The sequence below is a fragment of the Neltuma alba genome, unplaced genomic scaffold (genome assembly GCF_004799145.2).
Source record: "Neltuma alba isolate B1F8T4 unplaced genomic scaffold, ASM479914v2 tig00012254_pilon, whole genome shotgun sequence".
NCBI lineage: Eukaryota > Viridiplantae > Streptophyta > Magnoliopsida > Fabales > Fabaceae > Neltuma > Neltuma alba.
This window is the reverse complement of record NW_021636780.1, coordinates 356681-381735: the sequence shown is the minus strand read 5'-3', so window position 1 is coordinate 381735 and position 25055 is coordinate 356681. Positions and strand designations below refer to the sequence as shown.

The window sequence follows — 25055 nt, the reverse complement described above, 5'->3', positions numbered from 1 at the left end:
CTCATAAGCATCAAATTAAACATGAAACAACCCAACAACTAAAAATTGGGATCCATTTTTGGCAACCAACGAATTAAACACAGATGTCAAACCCAATTTTGAGTCGAATAAAATCTAACCCTAGCCCTAACATGACCTTATTACAGCAGATTTTCATGATCTCCAAACCTATTAACATATATATCAGCAGATATCTTAATCACCATCCTGTGGTTGCCTGATTTGATACATATATAGCTTTTAATCAAGAGGGCTTGTGCGTAGCACCAAAGAGAGCAAGAATTTAGGGTTTCAACAGGGTGAGACACCAGAAGAGAACAAAGAAAATGGATTGTTTCCCATGCTGCAATAAGCAAGTTGAAACGGTTCCTTTGAGCAAAAGCCAAATGGACTATGCACCGTCCAGGAAATCCACGTTGAAATCTTTTTTAGGGGCTCTCTCTTCCAAAACAGGTACAAAAAAATTACTCGGTCGTTTTTAATTGCCTACAAATTTCTATGCAGAAGACACGATAACATTACTTACGTCCGTGAAGTTCTTTATCGTCCTGAAAATTGTTTAATAAAAGATTTGATCAAGTAATACGAGATTAAAAATGTGCAACTTATCAAAGTTTTGTATCGCTGCCCTCACAGAATAGCAGGTTATGGCCTTTGATTAATTAAATTTGAATCATATATGCTCTGCAATATTTGGATTCGCCCAGCTAATTTTAAAGATGTTCAAACTCCTATCCCCAGTATATTAGAGAATAGAAAAGGAAAAACAAGAGGAATGATTGAAGTAAACTTGTACAAATGGAAAATATTTGATGATATTTGGAGATATATATATATATAACTAAATATAAATCATGCAATGCCTGAAATGCAGGTAGCAGCAGGCAAAGACACATTACAGCTGAGATACGAAAATATGGAACAGCCAAGAACAATGCCCGAGTCTTCACAGTTCAAGAACTCGCCTCTGCAACTGACAACTTCAGTTCTGACTGTTTGATCGGTGAAGGTGGTTTTGGCAATGTCTACAAAGGATATATACAAAGCATTAATCAAGTCTCTCTCTCTCTCTCTCTCTAACACTTAAATATATATGTCAACAAGACTGACCATGATTCTTACTATTTGCACTATAATACTACCGGTCCTTGATATAAAAGCTTGTTTGACTTTTATTTTGGTTCTAAATATAAGATCCTAATCCATTTTGTCTCTCATATTTATCAATTTTTTTCAAAATAATTATTGTAATAATGGTAGTTGTAGCCAATACACTTGATTAGTAAGGATATGTTAAGAAAAACAATACCTATTTATTATAACTTAACTAGCTTTTGTAATCTATTTAAATTAGTCAACTAACTCTTATATTAGAGATCGGGGTTAATATATACAGTTCTAATAACCAGACATATGCACGCATATTATAGTTTGACAAGCAAAGTTGTACAGTGGGTTTACGTGAATGTTGGAATTTTTACAGGCTGTGGCCGTGAAGCGACTGGACAGGAATAAATTGCAAGGAAGTAGAGAATTCTTTTCAGAAGTTGTAACGTTGAGTTTGGTGAAGCACCCAAACCTCGTCAAGCTCATAGGTTATTGTGTTGAAGGAGATCAACGGATGTTAGTTTATGAATTGATGTCCAAGGGCAGCCTCGAAAGCCACCTTCTAGGTAACATATATACATATAACTACGATACCCAGAAAAAAGTCGTCTTCATTAACAACACACACATTATTAACTGATGGCATACATATTGGTCAGATTTAGGACCAGATAAGGAGGGACTGGATTGGGCAACGAGAATGAAAATAGCAGAAGGAGCAGCGAGAGGATTGGAGTATCTGCATGAAGAAGCAGATCCACCGATAATATACAGAGACTTGAAGGCATCGAACATATTGTTGGATGAGAACTTCAATGCGAAGCTGTCAGATTTTGGGCTGGCAAAGATGGGACCAACAGAAGAAGGGAAGGATCACGTGTCGACGAGGGTGATGGGAACATTTGGGTATTGTTCTCCAGAGTATGCTTTGACGGGGCGTGTCACTACAAAGTCAGATGTTTATAGTTTTGGAGTAGTGTTAATGGAGATCATCACTGGAAGAAGAGTGTATGACACTGCTAGAGCAGAAGAAGAGCAAAACCTTATTGACTGGGTATGAATCTAATCTTGCAACATCTTTTGAACTGAACTAAATTCATGTTAAGGGAAATAGATATCACTTTGGTGGGAACTATATATATACATATAGGAACTGATTTTATTATTATCATGTATCTATCTCTCTCCTTACTTCACATGAAGTTGTTTTAGAAAGTACAGTTAATTTTATGAACAATCAACTAATTGATCTAATATTAAGGTGAGATTGAATGGAATTGAATTACCTAGGTATTATTAGATTTTGTTGATGAAAGTGACTAAACAGGTATGAAAGATAATGTTCTCAAAAATACAAAAATCCATACATAGCTGGACATTTATAAGTAGTTCTTGTCATTTGCTTAATTTTGAATTTTTTATTATATTCTTCCAGAGGGAGAAACATTGGGCAGTCTACTTTTTTTTTTTTTAAAAAAAAAAAACCTGTCTTGTAATATTCTGAGATCCAAATTATTGTGTTATTCAATTTAAAAAGTATATAAAGTCTTACATCGTTTCACTTTTATCTGTTTGAGCATGATGATTTAATTCTAAAGCTGTTGCCTCACATGCCTATCCATCATATAATGTCTTACATAACACCAGACCAATCACCCACATTAAATGAAAATCAACATCCAAAAACATCACTGTGCAAAGAAATCAATGTACTACTTTTCATCAATCATGAATAGTACAACTAATTTCTCAAACTCTATGCAATACGCGGGACCCACTCGTAGTTATTGTGAAATTTTGACAAAGGAGAAATTTGAGGCTGTAAACATAGGGTTAATGTTGCAGGCACAGCCACTGCTAGAGGACAGAGAGAAGTTCACATTAATGGCAGATCCATTGCTGAAAGGTAACTTCCCAGTGAAGGGACTGTTTAAAGCACTTGCAGTGGCAGCCATGTGTCTGCAGGAAGAAGCAGACACAAGACCATTGATGAGTGATGTAGTAACAGCGCTTCAGCACATAACACTCCCAGTAAATGGTGAAGAAGATGAACTTAACAAAGGAGAATCTGTAAAAGTTGCAGGCCATGTTGAATCATTTAGGGTTGGAAGCTCACGTGTAGACAGTCAACAATATCAAACAAGGGTTGGAAGTTCAAGCGTAGGCCGTCAACAACATCACAGAGTGGGAAGTTCAAGTATAGGCCATCAAAACCATCACAGGGCTGGAAGTTCAAGTGCAGGCCATCAAAACCATCACAGGGTTGGAAGTTCAAGTGTGGGCCATCAACAACATCACAGGGTTGGGAGTTCAAGTGTAGATCAACAAAATCAACAATTGTAGCAACATCATTCAACATGGGGGATTCAAAAAGGAAAAAAAATTGATGCACACTGAATTAAAAAAAGAATGTGTTGCAGAGATCAGCGTGCTTAGTTGTATCGTAGTTTTTCTGTTTATACAATATCTAATAAATTAGTCTTTTGTTGATGATCAGTGGGTTCAAATTATTTAGGTTTGTTTCCGTACTTCTCTTGTTTTGATTAACGCCATGTCCTAAAGAAACTTGGAGCAAATCCTTCTGATGTGTACGATCTAAAGAATAGAGAACAAGAGAAGAGTAACGAAAGCCAAATTGATATGTAAAATCCTCAGTCTTGTTGGCAACAATATCCACAACAGTCTCCAACACTGGTTTTAGATTAAAACCACGAGAAAATTACAGGGGAAAATACCAACTACCTTTGCTTAATTACTGTCACAGATATCTTGTGAGTTTCATTAGATACCAAAGAGAGATATGATATCAATATCATCATGTCATATAACACAATCCTTGCAGTCTCCGAAGTTGTTGATATCAGTACTGAGGATCCTGTAGCTGAATCCTGGGATTCTGTCTAGATGATGGGTCTCTGCTACTTCTGAAACAGAACAGATCTTTGGGAGGAACCCACTAGAGAACTTTCGCTTCTTCCTCTTCCAGGTCATTAGCGACACCCAGAAACTGGGTCTGCAGCTAGAAAATCCTCTTGCAGAAACCTGGTCCACAGCTTGTGCACGAGGTTGTTGTCTTTGGAACAACAACCTCGTCTCTCTAACTCGAACATGGTGAAGTATTCAATTTCCTTCCTCACCAGAGATCCTACAGTGCCCCTGGTACCTATCGCCGCGGGAGGAGGAGTCCCCATTTAAGCATCTCTGAATTTTGTTTGCCTATGGCTCTGCTTTTATAGCGCATCATCGTTTTTTGTTCTTTGCTTTTGTTAAATAGTATTCTGGTTTGTTGTTTTTTTAGGATTTTGGGAATATGTTTTTGTGATTGTCCATAAAAGAAGGTTATAGACCAAAAAAAAAAACGTTCTGTGATGATGGGCCCAATTTGGAGCATCACGCCCAGCTCATCTTTTAATATTATTAAGGAAAGCATGAAATTTCCAATCATGATTGGAATTTTTTTAAAAAAGTAAAAGGAAAAAGAGAAGGAAAGAAAAAGCGACATGATCATGAAATTCCTCCTGGTTTCTGCAATGAATGAAACCTCATTCACTTTATGCGCCCTTTTGACTTCTCAGGTCATATATTGCTTATTTTGCACACAAGTCGTTTGATTGATCCTAGATTCACATTTCACAGTACACAATCACCAAACTTCATTTAAAATAAAATTGCATTCACAAGTTTGTTATCAAAATTTATAATAAAGACAAACAACTATGTATTAATGTTAAAAAAGCATTTTAAATAACATGCATTATGTGTATTCATTAAACAACTAGGCTAACAAGTTCAATAAAAGGCTCAAGTACGTTTTTAGTCCTTTAACTTCACACAAGATTTTACTTTGGTCATTTAATCTTAAAAAGTAAACCTTTAGTCCTCTAACCCTAAAAGTGCTAACAAAAAATGATAATATTGAGCTCCTGAATGCTGATAGAATATTATTAAATGCTAACATATTAAATTTAATATTCAAAATAACTATAATTGTTGCAAAAAATCATCATTTACGACTAACAATTTTAGGGTTAAAGAACTAAAAATATATTTTTTAAAGTTAAGAGACTAAACTGAAACTTTACATAAAATTAAACGACCAAATGTAAACTTTAGCCTTCAGTGAAAATAAATCAGCGTGCACTTATCAATAAAATGGAAAAATTTTTAAATGTTTGGAAGCGCTGAGTTTTGTGTCTGGTGATGTAATGTGTGTTGGGGTCAAAATTAAATGTCCACCTTTCATGCCTGATGCCGTGGATAAAAGGAAGAGGGAAGAGATGAGGTCGGTGCTTTTAAGGCATGGGGTCCCTTGTGTTCCTCTCCTGTTCATATGTCTACCGTCATTATTTTAATTTAAAAATGATCCTTCTCCGGTTCTTATTATAAGACCCAATTTGACTTTTTATTTGGTCCTAATTATAAGACTCAATCCATTTTGTCTCTTATATTTATGCATTTTTTTCCAAGATAATCCTTCTAATAATGATAGTTTTAGCCAATATACTTAATTAGCAAGGATATTTTAGGAATAACAACACTTATTTATTATAAATAACCAACTTAACTTGCTTCCTTAATCTCCTCAAATAAGTCAATTGGGTCTTATAATTAGGACCGGAGGAGTATTTGAAAGAGGACATGATGCATTATTTTTCATGAAGGCCAACTTTTTGCACGTTCATTCATCCTTAGTCACTGAAATGATGTTGAGAATTGGAAGTAATTGAATAGGAAACTCCCATTATTGAAGTCAGGGAATTCAATAGTTAGGAGATTCAAATAAGTTACCATGTCGGATGATTTTGAAAATCTCAGCTTCCCCCAGCAATGTACTGATCCTAAAATTATATAAATAAATGGATCTTGTAACTCCTAATTTTTGTCAGAACCTTATAATTCAACAATACCAAACACTTCTTTTAAGACTTTCTTAAGCGTGGAATTGTAAGTTTAAATTCTCCATTAAAAAAATACAAGTGTGTAGATTGTGACAATATATATAAGTATAAATACAAACACGAAAAGAGGTATAGATAATCCAAACAGAGTCACAAGATGGTATGGCATGTGAAAACTGAACTTTGCTGGGAACATGAATTGCCCAAATTCACTGTCTATAGCACAGAATCTCAAAACAAGAGGTTTTAATTTGTGAAGTCACAGGGCACATGTGCTTTTGGTTGCCAACGATTGAAAGATGCTGATCAACTCTTTTTCCACATAACCTTTGTCAGTATCAAAAGGGAAAAGCTTTGATTTTATTTACTCTATAATATGCTGTCAAGATAGAGCCTAATAGACTATCATACCCCAACCAATTTCATCGGCATTGTGGAACTGGTATGCCTTAAATCAGGCTAGACTTCGAAGTCCAGCTACTCCAAAAACCTTTGAAGAATTCAGCTTTGCAAGACCATAACAGAAGGATAAAGGCTTCGGGTGTGTTTGGAATTGGAGACTTCTAAACTGACTTCTCTATTAGAAAAAGTTAAAAAAAAAATGACTTGAAATACATGTTTGGATAGGTTATAGAAATAAATAGGCTTATGCTCTAAAAGTTTTTTTTTCAAAATTAAAAATTAATAAAATCTTTTTTTTTTGCTGAGTAATGAAATCATTTTTTAAAAATATTATATTTGTATTATATTTTTATCCATTAAATATTTTTAAATTTTTAAATTTTTTAATAATAAATTAATTCTTTATTTCCAATAATTTTATTTTTAATATTTCTTTTACAATTGTCACATTATATACATTTAATATTACATATGTATTACTTAATAAAATTTATGTTGTTTTTACTCATTTTACATCTAAATTGATTATTTTTAATTAATCATCCAAACAAATTTTGGTTTCCCAAAGTAACTTTTTTATAAAATCAATCCAAATATAAGTCACATTACACTATTTGACTTTTATCCAATCTCATTTTTATAAAAATCAGATTAAAAAAATACTTTTATCGTTACTAATCCGAACGCACCCTTCATGTGGTGGTGTTATTGGGAATGAACAGGAAATTTGCATTAAACGATTTACCACTGAGCTTGTGAATATCATTTGCAGAATTGAGAGGTGTGGGCTCGCGATAGAATGAGGCTGATGATCATTAGCGATTCTGCTCAGGCAATTAATTTAGTGTTTGTTTAGAACTACTTATATTAAATGCTTATAAAGATGTTTACATAAAGTCGAGACTTCACAAACTTGTACCCATAAATCACGAATAAAGAACTGATTTTCCAAACAAGATAATGGAGCAGTGCTTCCCTGGGAAACCACGATCAATGAAATTACGTAACTTTTAGCTTTGGACTGAAACTATGACTATTTTTTTTTCCCCCCCGTATACATCATCTTCCATCCAACAGTATACTTTTCACATGTTACTTGGTAGGAGAAAAAAATTCACGAGTTACAAACTTGACCTCAGTATAACTGCGGAAACAAATAGACTACTCAATTTCTATATCATAAATCAATGAAGATACATATATTAGTCCGCCTCAAAATTGGATATCCACAGTAACTCTCTCAACATAAACATGTTCCCTCTCTTTCTGTTTATAGCACTCTCGTCCTCTGTCTTTTGTTTTTGTTTTTGGGTTTCCGAATTTATATGTATAAATGTAAGGAGGAAGTAAACAAATTATTGAATGGTGGGGAGATGGCACACATACCCCAATCTTCGATGTGAGGCAAGAGCATGTTGCAGAGCAACATTGACGTTAGCTCCATCCCGGTACAAGGAATCATACAACTGACGCACAAATTGTGACAGTTCTTCCTCATCATCCTCCCAGAAGCACAAATTGCGGTCCAAGTTTTTCTCGTTGTCGATGTCCTCCCAATCACTTAAAGGACTTGCGGGTTCGTTCTCATCTTCTGCATCATCCTCTCCGATTTCAAACTTGCCATTTTCCAACACATTCACCTCCCAACCAGCACCATCAAGGGACGTAATCTGAGGCTCCTTGGGTTCACTTGACGGACATATAACAGCTTTGGCACCATTGTCCAGAAAGGCCTTAATAAGAGCCCGAGTAGGTCCAAGCGTCCCCGTGCATATTATGATCCTGTCTCTCCATGCTCCAACCTTGGTTAATCAAGAACATCAATACAATAACAGAGATGAGACCAAATTATCCATTGATATGATATGATTAAATATGATGCGGAAAATGCAGTTCTACAGTGAAATCATACTTCACGAGATCTTTCATGAATTAACAGTAATATTATTGCTCTTCTTCAGACGAAACATCATTATTCGCTCTTTTTTTGATGTAAAAGTTAGCAGTTTCTCCCCGCATTTCCGGTGCAGTATCCAATGAAAAAAAGGGTTGAATAGGAAATCAACACGCCATAGTTGTTACGGTAATTTCAATTGGTGGGGCACAGTGGAATTGTAATTAAATTAGAGGAATTGTTCAAATTCTGCAAGTCGTTTAAAAAAAAAAGAAATCCTTGGAACGTATCTGGTCTTTGTAAAGTGTTGTCTCCTATATCTACACCAACATAAGGTGTGCTGGCAATTCAAATAACCCCACAAGAAAGAGTGAAGTTGGCAAAGCCATATCAAGCCATAAATAAGAGGGCCTGGTGCAATACAATGCAATAATTATTGGCGGTTATTTATCCAGTACTTAATGCAGTGAATTGAAGTAACTCCTGTAGAATACAGCCACTAATCTCATACCTCATTCAAAACATGATTAAAGAAAATGGATGGCAGCAAATAAGACGGCAATGTCTAATAGTTTGGGTGAAGCTCCGGAAAATTCAGAGAGGGAAAGATTGCAAATCAAATCAAATGGAAGCAAAGCACCTACCATCAATCGAACATCATCAGGTGTTACATGCACAGAGGGGACAGTCCTACGGAACATGTACGATGCAATTTCTTCGTCATCTTCCATAACCTACAAAAGGATTTGGATCAATTTCATCTAAGATTATTTATTCAAATAAAAAAAAACATGTAAATATTAAGGGGAAGAAGGCATACTATGGTTTGACGGCCTAAATAACGATGGACAATGCCTCCGATTTGGAAATAAGGCTTGAAAGCAACTAAATCGGAAACAGTAGAGATATTGGCAAGGAGAGATGCACCCTTTCTGCGATGGCTCCTCATTGTTGACAATAAACTGACTTTTACACTCTGGAGAAATTTCTCAGCCAGCTCTCCAGGTTCAGCCACCACAAATACATCATTGTGCCAACTGAATAGACACCAATATCATGCCTCCATCCACATAGAGAAAAATAATAGGAGCCAACGAAAATAAATCCACAATATAAAGGAGCAAGTACCTCATAATTAAGCCATTTGAGTCATTCTGAAGAGCCAAATGTATAACACCCACTTGTGGAGAGTTCTGCAGTTTCTCATGCAACAATCGGACTGGCAGAGAAAGCTGTCTAAGGCCTCTAGGAGACATTGGAGGCGAAGCAACTGCCTTTCCTGGTTGACCATCTAAACTTAAAGGTGGGACCAGATCAATTCGTCCAATCCTTTGACCAATATCAGGACTATATACATGTGGACTTGACGGAAAGCTTCCAAACAGAGGTGACGCAAATGGCGTCGGCAATGTGTTCCTGGCACGGTCTTCACATTCCCAGACAAACCCTGCATAAGGGATAATCGTATCGCATTACGAGCACAAAATGATTCAAGCACCCGGGCATGGTGCACCGCTCTGCCAGAATCTGGACTTTGTGAAGCTTCAACAAGTAGTACATTACGTCTCCACCCCAAAGTGGGGCCACTAGAACCTGGTCAAGGAGAATAGGAGAGTTCTCTAATTTTAATTAGGGATCGCCAGAAGTAAAATACTACACTAAGCAAATCGACAACTTATCAGCAACAATACCCTCTTTTGACTCTTCTGTTTTCCCTTTAAATTTAAGATTCTCTGACCACTTCTCTTCATGTTGGAAAGGCAGAAGCAGTCTCTCACAGGCATTTTGAAATTCATGATTATTCTTTAGGATATATTCATCAACTGCAACTTCCACCTTCTTCCAAACTGTTGGATCTGTCTCATCCAGCTCCATATCACAACGTTCGTCAACTGGAACAAGCCAGAAAACACTGATCAGAGCTCAGGAGTCAAAATTCTTTCCAAAAAATAGCTACTTGCCAAGGATACTTCCCTAGAAAGTAAGGAAAAGAAAAGTAAACAATTTTAGAAAAGAGCACATTACTTAACTTATCTAATCAGAATTAGTTATGTGAAAATGAGAGATTCTTTCCTTTTCACTCTCTAAAACTCACATCATACCTGGATTAAAACGAAAATATTGTATCTCAGGAATCATAGGTAGCAATGTACTTAAGGCTTCCTCTACTCGATCAACAGAGCATGCACTCTCAATCAACACCTGCCCTGTATCTAGATACCGCCAACCACCTTTTCGCAACTGCAGCAGCATCAAAATATAATATTAAATTATGTAGTAAATTAAAAGCCTCGTAATCTAACAACATATAACAAAAAATGAAAATTACTGATATGTGGTGGGCAGCGCTATCATTACCATCAAAGACCTTGATCTTTTTCCAAATACAGAACATACAGTTAATGCTTTCAGGACGATAGTACCCATATAAAAAATCATGCTCTGAAATTTCTTTGCAGAATTGACACAGAGAAGAGCAATTACCTTTGTAGGAACAGAACCACACCCTATTGAAACTAAACAGTCAATTTTTGTGTCAGGCCACAAAAGTTGTGCTTCTCTGATGGCAAAAATTGTAGGATTGTTTGCCACTATTGCACCATCTTGCCAGCGGTTGACATCTTAAGGAATATAGCAGGACAAAAAGAAAAAGCGTAAAAAATTGTTAAAGAAAAAGAAAAAAAAAATTAAAGCTCTAAATGCAAGAAACTCAGTGCTGAGAATGGCAGGGCAATAGTACCATCTGAGAAGTCATCAAGATAATAAGGGGCAGCAGATGAGGCTCTGATAGCTTGCCACACTTGATGCTTACAACTTCCAATAAAAGCACTGCGCTTGTTGCCAAATTGAGCACCTGTTGTAGGTGACCCTATTACATTGGCCCCTGGACTCTCTGCACTTGCAAGAGGCACCTCTGGTGTTCCAGCAGTATACTGATTGCATATAGCAAATCAGAGGAAGAAAGAGAACCAGATTGCAACAATATAATACATTAACAACCGGGAAGAAATAAGATTTTACAGCCTTGTTTTTTGGCCAAGAAGATTTTACATCCATTCAACAATATAACACAAGAAACTGGGCCTCACCTGATAATTACGAAATATAAAAGGCTGTGCAGGCATCGTGCTCACCAAGGTTGATACAACAAAAACTTTAGGCACGTTTTTTACAGCAGAGTCTATCATTAGATCTCCATCTTCATCAGCACACATTTCCTTTAACAGCCTTTCAAACTGATCTGCACTGTGCTGCAAGACAATAAGTCATGATGTCTCCTCTTAGGCACAGAATAGCATACATCTCTTTGTAAAATAGCCACTAGCTTTTTCTTTTTTCCCTTTTTTTTCCTTGGGGGGTGTTGGTTAAGAATGTTTTACTTTTTATATGTTTCAAAGCATAAGCTATCCAGCCAAAAAGGATTGGCATTCTAAAGCAAGGTTTTTTATTAGACAACCAAGCAAAATAGGGAATCCACATCATTAAAGCATCATCTAAAGTATCTCATTTCTTCTCAGAATTCCAACCACAAGCTTCTGAGAAATGTAGGAAATGCTAAAAGCTGCAATACTAATAGACTTTGCAAAAATGCAGCAATCCAGAAGAAAGAGTTCCATACTTTTGATCCGTGCACAACAACTCTAAAACTCTGAGATGAAGTCTTATAAAGTAGATCTAACTTCTCTCTCCAAGTTGCAGCTTCATTATCCTTGGGCATAGGTTCAGCAAAGACAAGCTTGCCTGATCCAAAAAGTCATTCACACATTCAATCTACTTTTTTTTTTGGAAAATGAACAATTTGATTACAATAAAAATAATTAGTACACGCCATTCCTCAGCAGCACTCTCACCAAGATTTTTGTATATATCTTCGCATTCTTCCAAAGTCATTAGTTTGATCCCAAGAGCAACAGCTAGCATCCCACCAGTTGATGTGCCACATATTAAATCAAACAGCTCATGTATTCGCTTTCCAGTTCCCTTTTCAATTTCCTTCAGAATTTGCACAGTTGCTAAACCTTTCATTCCACCCCCATCCATTGATAGTATGCGAAGTCCTTGCTTTGCCACCTGCCTCCCTCTTATTGCGCGCCGAAGGTTTTCATTTTCTCCTACAAAACACAGCACGAAGAAATATGAACATTATTCAGGTTTTTCTGCCAGCATTCACTAATCACATTAAAAGTTAAAATATGATGCAAATTATATCAAACAAAAGAAAGGGGGGGGGGGGAAAAAGAGGACACAAATCTAGGGACAAACCAAGAATTGCCAAAGCACGAGCTGCAGCTTTACTCACACGAGGATCAGTACCAACTGTCAGACGCAGGAGAAGCTCTCGCAAGCTTTCAGAAGTAACGAGAATACGCCGATTCTCCAAACAGAAGGCCAAATTCCCAATAGCCAACAAAGCAAGCCTTTGTACCTAGAGATGATAGAAAGAGGGTCCTTAACAATACAAGGCAACCAATCAAATCAAGCCAAAACAGATTAGTAGCTTGCCTCTGGATCTTTTCGGGCACATAAACATTTTAATGACCTCAATACATCTTTGGTCAACATCTTCTCAGCCACAGTATCGGATATAAATGCCAGCTTCACCACAAGTTGCAATACAGACATCACCTCTTCCCGACCCATAGATTTGAGAACTGATTCTATAGGTTGCATAACATCAGCTTTTATAAGTTGCAGTGCAACAGGAATATCTGAGGCAAGAGCAGAAAGAGCAGAGCAAGCTTGCTCAACCTGCGTAAAACAAAATAAAGAATTAGCACAACTGCCTAGGATAGAAAATCAAATAAATGCAATATGACATCTAGATCCATTAAACTTACCACATGACGGTTGTCACTACTGATCATGCTAATAAGCTGCCGCACTGCATTCTCATCTTTACCAACAAACACTCTATTTCCTTCATCTTGCATTATCTTTGCAAGTGCAGAGGCTAGCAAAGGGTGATGACAAGAAGAAAATCGGAATATGAGAGAGAAGAAGGCACTCAGCTTATGCCTAGATGCAATAAAATAGGAACTGTTTTCCATCTGCATTTACCATAAAAAGCACATTTCACTGAATATTTTACTTGTTCAGAAGAATAATGGCAATAAATCCTCATGTTAGTTTGTCATATACTACCTCTATTTGCACATTCACTGATCTTAAATATTCATCCGCCTCGATCCTAATATTTGCAAGAGAAAGGTGGCGAAGTTTGTGGAGGGGTAAAATTTCAGGAAGAAACTCAAGAGGATTTCCAAATAGCCTAAGGACTTGTAGTTCGGCCATAGCCCTGCCATAAATATAGGATAAAAATCAGAACAAAATAACACATGGAGTCCAAACTAATCAATACGAGGTTGCTTAATAGAACAACCTGAAGTCTAGAAGAGGTCGAACAAGCCTGTTGTGTTCCAGTGACAATTCCACCAACTGAACACACTGTCTCAGCTCCACTGCTAAAAAATGCTATAAAAATCATATAATGTTTTCAAGAAACATTTATCTTATGACACCAGCAGCTAAAAGATCGATTTGTTTGCATCTGAATGCTCATCATATTTAATAAAAAAACATGTAAATAATACGGCCTCTCCAAGTAAGACAAAAGACTATCATTCTTACGAGTTAGCGTTCAAGACATGAAAACTCACCAGGTACTGACACAAGCATGTTGTTGTTAACTCTGAGCACTCGTAAACTTTTCAGATCACCAAGCTCAGGAGGCAAAAATGTCAGCTTGTTGCTGTCAAGATAAAGTTTCTCAAGCTGTGACAATTGGGTAAGCTCTACCGGAAATACCTGTACATGAGTAATGCATTTAATGATTTAATAATACCCCTGATGCAACTCAATAAAGTCTCAATTCCAAGTTCCAACTAAAAATAGAAACCCAATTGCTTCTTAAACATTCAAGGAGGGTGGAAGGGGCGGGGGATCAAAACCACACAATTTCTTTCAGTTGTGGCTACCCCAGAAATGTTAAGAAAGAGAGTAACATTATCAATTCCTAACATTTTAGCATTATGCTTCATAACACACCAACAATTCGGGAGTTAAAAAATTCAAAAGCCAGAAGTTTTAGCGCTATTAAGCACTTATCCATCCTGGATCTCCAATTCCTTAACACGACATACACACAAGACACAGAAATGAAGCAAGAAAAAGGTTTTTTTTTTTCCTTTTTGCAAATTGCAAAGGTCTACTATTGCCATTGTCTACAAGTTAAACTTTTAAACACGGACACATAAATGGTCCGAAGGAAAACAGAAATCAGAGGTGCATAAAAGAATGGATATAGCAAGAAAGTCGCAAAAATAACATGAAAACTCGAAACTCCTCCTAAGCTAATAACACTCACCGACAAGTTACAGCCGCATATACTGAGCACAGAGATACTCTTCCAATGGTCACCACAACCTGCAACCCCCTCTCCGATAGTGGGCATTAAGGGAGACAAATTGGACCGTATCAAGCGTGTCAATACTCCAATCCCATCGCTCTGTTGCCCGGAGCCAATAGCCTTGGTCATTGTGATAGCCTTCAGAGGCTCCCGTCTCTTCACCACCTTCATATCCAAATCCACATTCTCATCATCGACGGGCTTCAATTCAACCACCACGGAATCTTGTGGCATCGGCAGAGCCACCATGAGCTGCGATTGGAGCTTCAGAGCCACCTGATCGTCATCCTCCGATGCGGACCAATCCAGGTCAATACGAAACCCGAGTTCCTGTTCCTGAGAGAGTGTTGAGGAAGAGGAAGAATGTGACGAAGCAGACGACGAACGAGATATGGATGAGTTATGGCCAAGAATTTCCGCAGGTTCCTCGGTGCCATAGTTGAGCGTGAGACGGAAGATCTCCGAGGGTCTCTTCCAGCCCAATCCCCAAGACATTATGATCAAGGATCAGCTGCAATGTGAACGAAAGGTTGGGAATTGACCTGGAAGCAGCATTCGGAATCTACGAGGATCCGATCATTGTTGACGGGTCGGATTGGGAAAAAAAAATTGAATTACGAAAAAGAGAATGAGGAATATGATTGTCAATTAGGGCTCAGAAATTAAAGGTGGGGCTTCAATGCGGATTGAAATGCAGAGGCGGACAAAAAGGTTGAAGTTTTGATGATGAACTGGGAAAGAGAGAGAGACTGAAACTGAAGAAACTAACCGACGCTGTTTTCCATTTTATTCAAAATTCCTTTTTTTTCGCCCTCTAGATGGAGTTGGTGGTCAGTTGCCCGGCGCAACTGCGAGTCGTGTTTTCGCGGGGAGCATTTAGAGATGCAGCGGAACGCAGTGTCGTTTATACAAGGCCGACGGGGTCGTCGTCCTTCATAATTTCCTTTTTTTTTTTTTGGGTGAATCGTACTTCATAGCAAATTGACAGAGAAACCCAACACGTTTTCAATTTTCATATCACAAATGTTGTCCAAATCATTTAGAAAGAAAAAATAAAATGATCCCAATTATAGAATTAACTTCAATCTAATGCCATTGATAAGATTAAATCTACAATTTGGCTTCTGAAACATATGTGTATTTTCATCTTTCATCATTTGAATCCGTTTCCTTCCACAAAATAAACTTTTTAATTCACTAATTCATATACATAGAAAGTCAATCCCTTGGATGTGTATTTTAAAAAAAGGAGTTGATGACAAATTGAAAATATAAAAAATTACAAAGTTTGAATTGTTCATTGATGTTGGGTCTTGTGGCCTAACAATACCAAATTCTCTTCTTTTTTAAGTTTGAAATTGTGAGATTGAATGAACAAGTATATAATTAGTATGCAAGTTACGACAATAAAGAATTACTCATTTATCTATGGCCAAAGAAAAGAATGGCTCCTTTATGGAAAGTAACAAATTCAATTACTATAACATTTTTAATTTATAAATTCACATATATCATGAACTAGGTTATACATTAATCTAGTTAAAATGTTGAATTGGCTTATCTTGAGGGTTATGAGGTTTTTTTCCTCCCGTTCTCTCATTCTCAAATTTTGCCTCAAATTTTGCCTCTTAATATATTCATCTTGTGACTTATAAAGGAACGCTTCGACCATAATCATGTGATTTTCTATTAAGGGGTGTTTGATAACCTTAAAAGTGTTTTTAAAAAATATTTTTCTACAAAATAAAACAAAACCCTTCACATATTTATTTTATAAATTATAAAAGCACTTTTGAAATCATATATCAAACACCCCCTAAATACATATCTCTTGGTCACGCTTGCACCATAAAAGCCAACTGCTGGGGTCAGAAGTTGTTGTGCCATGATCAAGGTCTTGTTATTTTTGTCTTTTTTAATTATTATTTGGAATTACTCCGACTTCCTAGTACAGGACATTGCATTATTATTTTCGTAAAGAAAGCTCATTTTGGGGGGGCAATGTCGGTATACTAGTCTGTCTGACTCTTCTCAAAATGACGAGTTTGAATTAGAATTGGCAAGTCAATCAAACCAATGTTGCCCCCCATATCAATCCATATAATAATCAAAAATATATTCCCAAGTTATTTAAAAAAATGGTACAATTATTTATCAAATTCACAAATCCCAAAAAAAAACATTAATTATTACTTATTAAAAAGTTTGATCAGTTTCATTTTTGTGGGAACTCTTATAAAACTACCTGTTTGGCTTCGTTAGTCAAATCACAGTTTGATTAACATGAGTTTAAACACCACAAATGTTGAAGTCAAGAAATTCTCAGCTTTGGTTTTGAAAAAGCAAAGAACTAGTCTGCCTTGATATATAGTTCTTAACTTGGTCTCTGTATTTTCTATAAACCATCTCCACCTAAAACAATTCCAGCTTGCATAATTTAAGCAATTCGCATTAGTTTAGAAAGACTTGGAAAAGCTGGCAAGGTTAGCCTCTATGGTGAGATAGCAGTAACTGGACTATGATGTTTCAGAACTTAAATGCAGGTACCATCATGTTAATGTTGTGAAAAAGAAAAACTTCAAAAAGAAAAGTCCAAAGCTTCAAGAGCCAAAGTCTTGTCAATAGTCTTGCAACTTAATTGTACAAAAGTTCTCCGTAAATGGAAGGTTACAGATTCGATCTCGTTGGTAATCTTAATCTGTTAGTACCTGCCCTTCAAATTTAAAAAGAGCCAATGCCTCAAGTAGCGCTCATGGTGTGAATCTAATGACTAAGCTGCCTAGGCACACACAAGCAGCCATCCACAAAATAGAGGCAAAATTGAAGCCTTAAGAATAGTCTAAAATGGCGGAGGAGATAAGTTCATACGCACCTAAGTAAGTCCAACCCAGATTTGGCAAAATATAAATAAGGCTAAATGCAGGATTACCAGCAAAAATAGCAGCTAAATAAACATATACCTAATGGATTGACTGACTCCAATAGTATGGCCAGACAAGAAGTTCATCAAGATCCAAAGTCATTCTTGAATATAACAGCTAAAAGCAGGAGGCTTTACTGCTCAATACAAATTACTACCTAGATGAAATTACGTACTCATGCATCGAAACTCTTTGCCGCTGAATTGAAAATACTTCTTAACTCCTCCTTCACTCCGTTATCTGCGAATACAAACTCAACAGAATTCTTTGACAGCTCAAACATTTCTTTCTTTCCAAGCCCTATGTTACAGCCACACCAAGCAAACAGTCAGTAGAGTGACATTGTTTGAAATCATTTAGTTGCAACAGAAACGCATAACTTACCAAACGTAGAAGCAGCAATTCTGTATTCATCAGAGAGACTGGTAGAGAACACACCAGTATCATCAGTACACAGGACTACAGGGTGGTTTGCGTTATACAAATCAGCTGCATCAGCAGAGGCATCATGTTAAGAAAGGCTATTTAGAGGTTATCCATTAAAACAAATGAAGTTCTGACTGCATGAACTGATAGCAGATTAGCTCATATGTAAACGGCAGCATTTTATGTTTATGGTTTGACCTCGAGTCTTTTAAGAGAACCAAAATTGTCAACTCCTTGAGAAAGAAAGCAAGCAAGAAAGTGGATAAAAACAGAATGGATAAACAGATTGTTTTGGTAGGTTCTTTGAGCTTACGCAAGCACACAAAAAATACCAGTAATGATTATGTTTAAAAATATTTAGAATATATTTTATAAAATCATTATCTTTACCTCAGCCTAGCCTCTGGTTTTATTGAAACTAATTTTCATCCTTCAGACTACATTTTGTAAGAGGTAATCTGATTTATTATGGCAAAACTTATTTTGTTATTTACCACACATAACGGCACCAATTATCTCCTAGAAGCGAGTCTGGTGACACAAATGTATCATTTTTATACCCTTGTAATGTGACAGTGAAAAGTGAATTTCTACACCAGCAACATAAAGTCAAAACTTCTTAGATAACATTTCCAATTCCCAAAACGTATGTCTGACTTTTGTAGAATGAACTCTTCCAAAATCATTTATCAAGTGATTCTGGCTATATCTGATAGTAATTCCAAACACACTGGTAAAATTGAAAAGTCAGTAGTTTCCTTTATTAATTCAAAATTAAAGATCATCATCTTCCGATATAAACCAAGTTAACCTACCAAAATGGTGAACATCTAATGATCGAACAGAGTCTGTCCTTAGGTTTGAAGTCAAACAGATCTCAACCTGAAATAGAAAAGATGCAACAAGTAATGAACACCGAAGTGGCAGTGTTACAAAAGGCTTTGAAAATTAGCAAAAGCACAAATTGAATGATCAGTAAACAGGCAGTCACAGTTTCCCATTTCTTAAAAAAAAAAAAAATTAGGCTTTGAACATCGGACAAAAATTAAGAGTCTGCAAAACCTCTAAACGGATTATCTACAAGAAACTTCTGAAATTTGACAATTTAACCAATAGTATACAATAATATTTTTCCGTGTTCCCAAACAAGTCACAATATACCACTACTTAACTTCACTTGTGATGAACTAAAAAATGTAGCAAAATCTAACCGGAATGTTGTAGGATTTTAGTTTTTCCCAGTCTTCCTCATCCAAGAAAATAGCATGTCCAATCCTTTGGGGATGGAAGTTAAGCATGTCCCTTATCTCCTTCGCATTAGGTACCTAAAAACACTAAGTCGGGAAAAAATGAAGGAGTCAGGTAAACTTCAATAATACTAGGCGAAAGCTAAAGATGAGCGCACCTCTCCACAGTGGAGGGTTATGTGAAGACCTTGTTCTCGAGCATATTTCAATGCTGGCAAATATGTAATCCTGCAACAATATACGGAGTTTTGAGCTTAATCATTTCAAAAGATAAGAGTTATCCTCTAGAGTCAAGGTTGAGATTGGCTACCATTCACCAACAACTGGATTTCCAGATAGGTCTATTCCAACCACCCCTAAATGCCTCATTTCCAGAGCAAGGGAGACCTAAAGCGAGAAGAAAAATGGAGTCTATTAATACCCCCAAAAGACTCAACATTTGCTCAGATATCTCAGAGTTTCAGCTTACAGTTTCCTTTGCTGCCTCAGTTGTCTCCCGTCGGTCAATGCTCAGCAGAAGCCTAACAACGATTCTTTTTCTAGTATTTAGATTATACTTATGATTTGTTGCTGGGGCTAGCAAATTTACAAGTCCTTCAGAATTCACATTGTCAGGCATGAAATCCACATCAACTGAGCTGACAGCTCTCAGACCTTTCAGCACAGCTTCAACATAGGAGCGTTTGGTCATTCCAATCGAATCATTAGCCTGAATGGAATTCATAAAACATTTACCTTCATCAAATAAATTCAACGGATATGAGTACAGCTCAAATTCAGAATGGAGCTCCTTGCATTACCTTTGGAGTAGTTCTCAACTCCAGATACACAACATTCTCTGCTGCAAAATCTTCAATAACCTGCATTTGATGATACTTACATGAATGCAAAGGCAATAAATTTGGCATTATAATTTATACAGTAAACAAACAGCCATACTTCTTTGGTGATTCTTGTAACTGCCATGTGATCAGTTGTGATAAGGTGGATTAGGTCAAACAACTCGAATACTTCCCCTAATGAACGATCCTCTGTATTTACAAAGCCATAAACAACACCGGCATTGTGTCGTTTAACATCAATAAGCAAATAAGGATCACTGAAAGTGAAGTCAGGTAACAAATAAACAGCAAGAAGATTAGGACCTCCCTAACAGAAGATTTGAAAAAATTTTATGTTTAGGAAAAAAAATTCTAATGAGGAGTAAATTTCCAGCAGAACATTGGTACTAAGAAACACAATCAAAAGGTTCACCTTTTTATTATCTTTTTAACTGCCTTCAGGTGGTAGCAACTATAGGGCACAGATTCTTGCACATATAAAACTGTTTTAAAAAAATACTATGAATTCCCTGACAGAAAACAACTTAGACGATGGCAGAGTCTGATAAATAGATGGTGAAAAAGAGGCAGACGTATTAGCACTTAGTAAGCTAACAATTTGCTACAGACCTACTTATCTTTAGTACTTTAATACTAATGGGTGCATCAATGAGTCCCAAAAATAAGAAATTAGTCCTTCCTTATTTCTCAGACTAATTGATGCGCTCAGTAAAGCTGCATCGGCCAGAGGACAATCCACGTATGAAATTGTTAGTTTATCCAGCACTCTCTTAATTTTCCAGTTTTTCCCTTTTGTCAGAAAATAAACAGACAAGTGAACAAGAAAAAGAACAATGGTTGGGCATACTTCTGAGGATGACATGTTCAAGTTCGGAGAATTTTATGAGACCATTCTCGCCTAGAGCTCGAGCAAGTTCTCTGCGAAATGAGGAAGAAAGAAAAATTGAACCCAGGCAACTAAGGAGTTGATGAAAATTGAAAGAAATGAAAAAAAGAAAGAAACTTACAGAAGCGTGGAGTGCCTAATGGATCCATTGAGGTGAGCATGCAATTCCACCTTTGGCATTGAGACCCACCACTCCATCTCTCTTCTTTTCTTCTCTTCCTCTCACAAATTTTCTCACTGGGTAGACAGATTCTTCAATGTCTTGTATTGACCTGAACTACAGATTACAGAATGGGCGCTAGAGGATGGGTTTGCTTATATGCATAGGGGTCGCGCAAACGGAAAGCTAAAAGTCTATGCCGTCCAGAGCCCAACTTACTCGTGGAAAATGAACCTTTTTTCCCCTTTTTTCTTTTCAAGAAATCAATGACCCTGAAGTCAAACTTTACAAAATCAAAATAAAGATTTTCTTTTGTGGAAACTAGTCGACCCCCACTATTGTTCTTTTACTGAGCCCACCAAAAATAAAACAAGTTGGATTAAAGAAAAACAAATAAATTCATGAAATTAAGAAAAGTGCCATACATGTTTTGTATACAATATCAAGTTTTGGTAATATTTTGATGATTTTAAAAATTGACATATTGATGGATGAAGCATTTGGGTGGGAAACAGGGATGAGTTGAGGAATGACTTGTGGATGTGACAAGGCTTTGTGTTGAAACCAAAGTTGTCCGTATCACAAGTTGAAGGCACTATTTCAACAAATAGTTTGTCCAACAATAACATCGAAGAACTTTACTTTGCACCTTCTTTGTTTTTGTTCACTTCATGCTGATTGATTGATTGGACCCCCACCTCAAGTTGCTTCCTTCTCGTTACCTTTTCACTTTTTTGACCCCTTTTTCTGTCTAATTGTTTTTTCATTTAACAGCTATTTGTGTCTCTCTTAGGATGACTAATTTCATACTTGTTTTTCTCACTTTCAAGTCCACAAATGCTATTGGCCAAAAACAAAAGTCCATATATGCTTGAGTTTCTCTTTTCATCCATCTAACTTTCCTAGCTCTCTCTCAATTGAGTGCTTCTCTCACGGATCTATTTGTGGATGAGCAGTTCTACAAATTTGTGTTCTTTTTCAGAAAGAAGGGTCAACCATGTATTGAAATTGCATCCCATGTTACGTCACCTGCCATTCTTTTCCGCACCTTTTATTTGCACACCTTTGATTTTACTTTAGTTTGTCATGTAACCCTATTTTTAGGAAGGGTTTTATGAAGCGATCTTTCCCCAGGTACATGTTTAAAGTATGAATTAATCACACAATTCACAATTCACTTACCTATGAAGTTGAGCAAAGACTTTCTAAATCCGTAGTTAAAAATCATATCTGTTTTACATCTTATCTCCTTTAAAACAAACAAGACAAAAAGTATAAGATCTATGGAACAGTTTAATATAGGACAAACAATTCACTGATACAATAAAGTTAGATATATATTTTCTCTGGGTTTTCTAAAACAGAAACGTGAAGATGATACATGAAGTTGGGAAGCCGGAAAAGATATATCAGAATAATAGAAGCGGGTGTTAGGTATAGGCAGGAGAACGGTATGTTTGATGTTTTTGCTAGGGTTAGTGGATAGCGTATGGGAATGGTTAATTGAAAACCGGAAGGCAAGGGGGGGAAGATCTTTGCATGGATTCGGGGTTTGGGATTGGGACAAAGGAGTCTCCGAGAATCTGACACAGGTTAACGTAAGCAACAAGGGACACTGCATGTGACTCACCCCGGCCCCCCCCCCCTCTGTGTGTTTGCTTCCTTGCAATGTCTTTCTCCGATCCAGGATGTCCCAAGATTCGCTCAATCTCCTCGTGGTCCTTTGTGATCCTCGGTTTGGTAAAAACCCATCACCCCTCACAATACCAACAAAAAGTTCTATTGCACCACGTTCATGTACTTGGCTCGGTCAATATCATGTAAAACAGATTGTCAGCCAAAAGACAAAAAAGCAATCATTTAAATTTCAAAACAGATTGAAAAAAGACATTTAGTATTATTTTCCAAGCAAATCCAATACCATAATCTAACAATTTGATACCACCTCCGGTGATTAATATAAAAATTTATTTAACATTTAATTTGGTTCTAAATATAAAATCTTAACTTATTTTGTCTCTTATATTTATCTATTTTTTTAAGATAGTCCTTCTAGTAATTGCACGTATTAAATGATATATCAAATGGTTATTGTAGCTAATACACATGATTATTAAGGATTTTATATTTAGAAGCGGAGGAGTATAATTTCATTTATAGTGTATTAAGAACTCCTGATGTTGTTTTTTGGTCATATCCAGAATCTTATTTGGGGTTGAGGGTGCCAGATGCATTATTTATGGTGATCAAGGAGCAGCATTGTATGCTACTTTACCCTTTAAAATAGTATAGTCTAAACACCCTGGTTTTTGTTTGATCTTAGTAAAATCTTAATTTAGTTTGTCTTCCAATTTCATAACATTTTGCTCAAATGACCTTATTAGTTGCGAATATTAAATGGGGATTCTATCAATAGAGGTGGTAATGATAAAATGGTGTATCATATCCCCAGTATTTAGATATGTATATGAATATAAATATATTCTAAACGTTGTTTCATAGATTTTCCTTTCTGGCATAGGTTTTTTTTTCATGCAAGAAAATTTAGGTGAGTTGGGTTTCAAAAGCTTATCAAAGTTAAGACATGCTTTAAAACTCAAAGAGCACTTACAAATTTACTTATAGATCACCTGCTAACAAGGTCATCACACCGGCAAAGCAATTCAAATTCACAACCTTGTGGTTTGTGAGCCAACTTCTTATTAATTAAACCAATTCTTCTTAGTTGTCTTGGCATTTTGTTTTTGGTAAAAAAACAAAAGTCTAGGTGAGTTGGATCCTAAAAGATCACCAGAGCTGAGACATACCTCCTGGCTCAGAGAATATTTATAAATTGCCTATCAATAAAGTCTTTATATCAATAGCAGGATTAGAACTCATGACATTATGGGTTATGAGTTAACCATTTACCAATTGGACCAACCTTGGTGGCCTAATTGTTTCATAGAGTTTAGATCTGATACTGACAGGAGGTATTCCTAACGCGATTTGTTAGGAAAATAATGTAGACTTGAGATGGGCCAATACTAACGAGCCCAGTTGAAGAATGGCCTGGAATGCACAAGGCCCAGTTTAGTTCACATTTCAAACTGTTTTTCTCTCTGGCCTTTTTGGGCCTCAATGTCTCATCGTTCTCGGGTTACATAAACTTTTTCGACTAAAAAAGAGCCAGACGCTTCATATCATATTTTTTGTTTTCTTTTTGGGCCATATTATCTCTTTGTTTGAATCAGCCTCTAAGATATATATATATATATATATATAAATTAAATCATGGTAATATTTTTATATTAGAAGTATAAAATACTATTTGGTAATTTTTTATGGATTCATTTTTCTGTCTGTACTCGCTAAGCATGCAAATGTGGAATAGGCATTAAATTCTTACCATAATGGATCCACCTACTTCATTTAACTCATCCTCTGAAATCATTAATGCTACGGATCTGAATCAAATTTACGGGGTCCATGAAGATTAACAAAGGGATTTTAAATTTAAATTAAAATATTTAAATTTCTTCATTCAATATCTATGAGACAATAATATCTTCCTATAACGTTGTTACAGTTAATGGTGATAATAGGGCGGTGCCCGGCTTCTGCAAGGCGCGCTCTCTCTCTAATCTCCTGCCCCATGCTCGGAATTTATGTACTAAGGTTGCATTTTCAAGCGTTGCTTACTGAAAGTAAGTTACTCATTCGGTTTTTTAATATAGGACTTAATTATTGAGTTGATTTTGATCTAAATATAAGACTCATTTCTTATATTTATCGATTTTTTCTAAATTACTCCTATAGACACTTTCAGCCATAATCAAGTAGAAGAGAAAGATGTGGTATTAAGAAAGATAATTATGATATTTTAG

The 25055-nt window shown here is 36.3% G+C and overlaps 4 protein-coding genes across 5 annotated transcripts; 1 reads left to right on the top strand and 3 right to left on the bottom strand.

Moving 5' to 3' along the window:
- The first annotated feature begins 326 nt into the window (after positions 1–326).
- On the top strand, positions 327–3582 carry LOC114725499 (probable serine/threonine-protein kinase PBL23). The gene is made up of 5 exons (XM_028912015.1): positions 327–453; positions 875–1056; positions 1484–1673; positions 1767–2161; positions 2953–3582. Exons 1-5 carry the CDS (start codon positions 327–329, stop codon positions 3448–3450), a joined length of 1392 nt encoding a protein of 463 aa, XP_028767848.1. The 3' UTR covers positions 3451–3582.
- Positions 3583–3728: 146 nt separating this feature from the next.
- Positions 3729–4324, bottom strand: LOC114725515 (uncharacterized). Its single transcript, XM_028912038.1, is given in 2 exon segments — positions 3729–4200; positions 4203–4324. Coding segments are annotated over 2 exon segments (369 nt in total). The 5' UTR covers positions 4299–4324; the 3' UTR covers positions 3729–3927.
- A 3165-nt stretch (positions 4325–7489) lies between these two features.
- Positions 7490–15535, bottom strand: LOC114725463 (phospholipase A I-like). The gene is given in 19 exon segments (XM_028911978.1): positions 7490–8209; positions 8946–9035; positions 9122–9338; positions 9430–9712; positions 9715–9894; positions 9993–10193; positions 10404–10542; positions 10786–10922; positions 11042–11234; positions 11391–11552; positions 11921–12042; positions 12153–12413; positions 12565–12727; positions 12805–13050; positions 13140–13349; positions 13444–13597; positions 13682–13760; positions 13959–14106; positions 14666–15535. Coding segments are annotated over 19 exon segments (3969 nt in total). The 5' UTR covers positions 15203–15535; the 3' UTR covers positions 7490–7762.
- Positions 15536–17632: 2097 nt separating this feature from the next.
- LOC114725465 (adenosine deaminase-like protein) lies at positions 17633–24618 on the bottom strand. Of its 2 annotated transcripts, XM_028911980.1 has the most exons (11): positions 21151–21356; positions 20991–21061; positions 20241–20332; positions 20102–20161; positions 19771–20010; positions 19612–19688; positions 19460–19529; positions 19266–19379; positions 18870–18936; positions 18013–18117; positions 17633–17928 (listed from the first exon to the last, which is right to left on the bottom strand). In XM_028911980.1, the coding sequence occupies exons 1-11, from the start codon at positions 21225–21227 to the stop codon at positions 17804–17806; spliced, it is 1098 nt and encodes a 365-aa protein (XP_028767813.1). In that variant the 5' UTR covers positions 21228–21356; the 3' UTR covers positions 17633–17803. The 2 variants fall into 2 exon arrangements, with proteins under 2 accessions (XP_028767813.1, XP_028767814.1); XM_028911981.1 differs by lacking the exons at positions 20991–21061; positions 21151–21356 and adding an exon at positions 24606–24618 and having other exon boundaries at positions 20241–20330.
- Between the last annotated feature and the right edge of the window lie 437 nt (positions 24619–25055).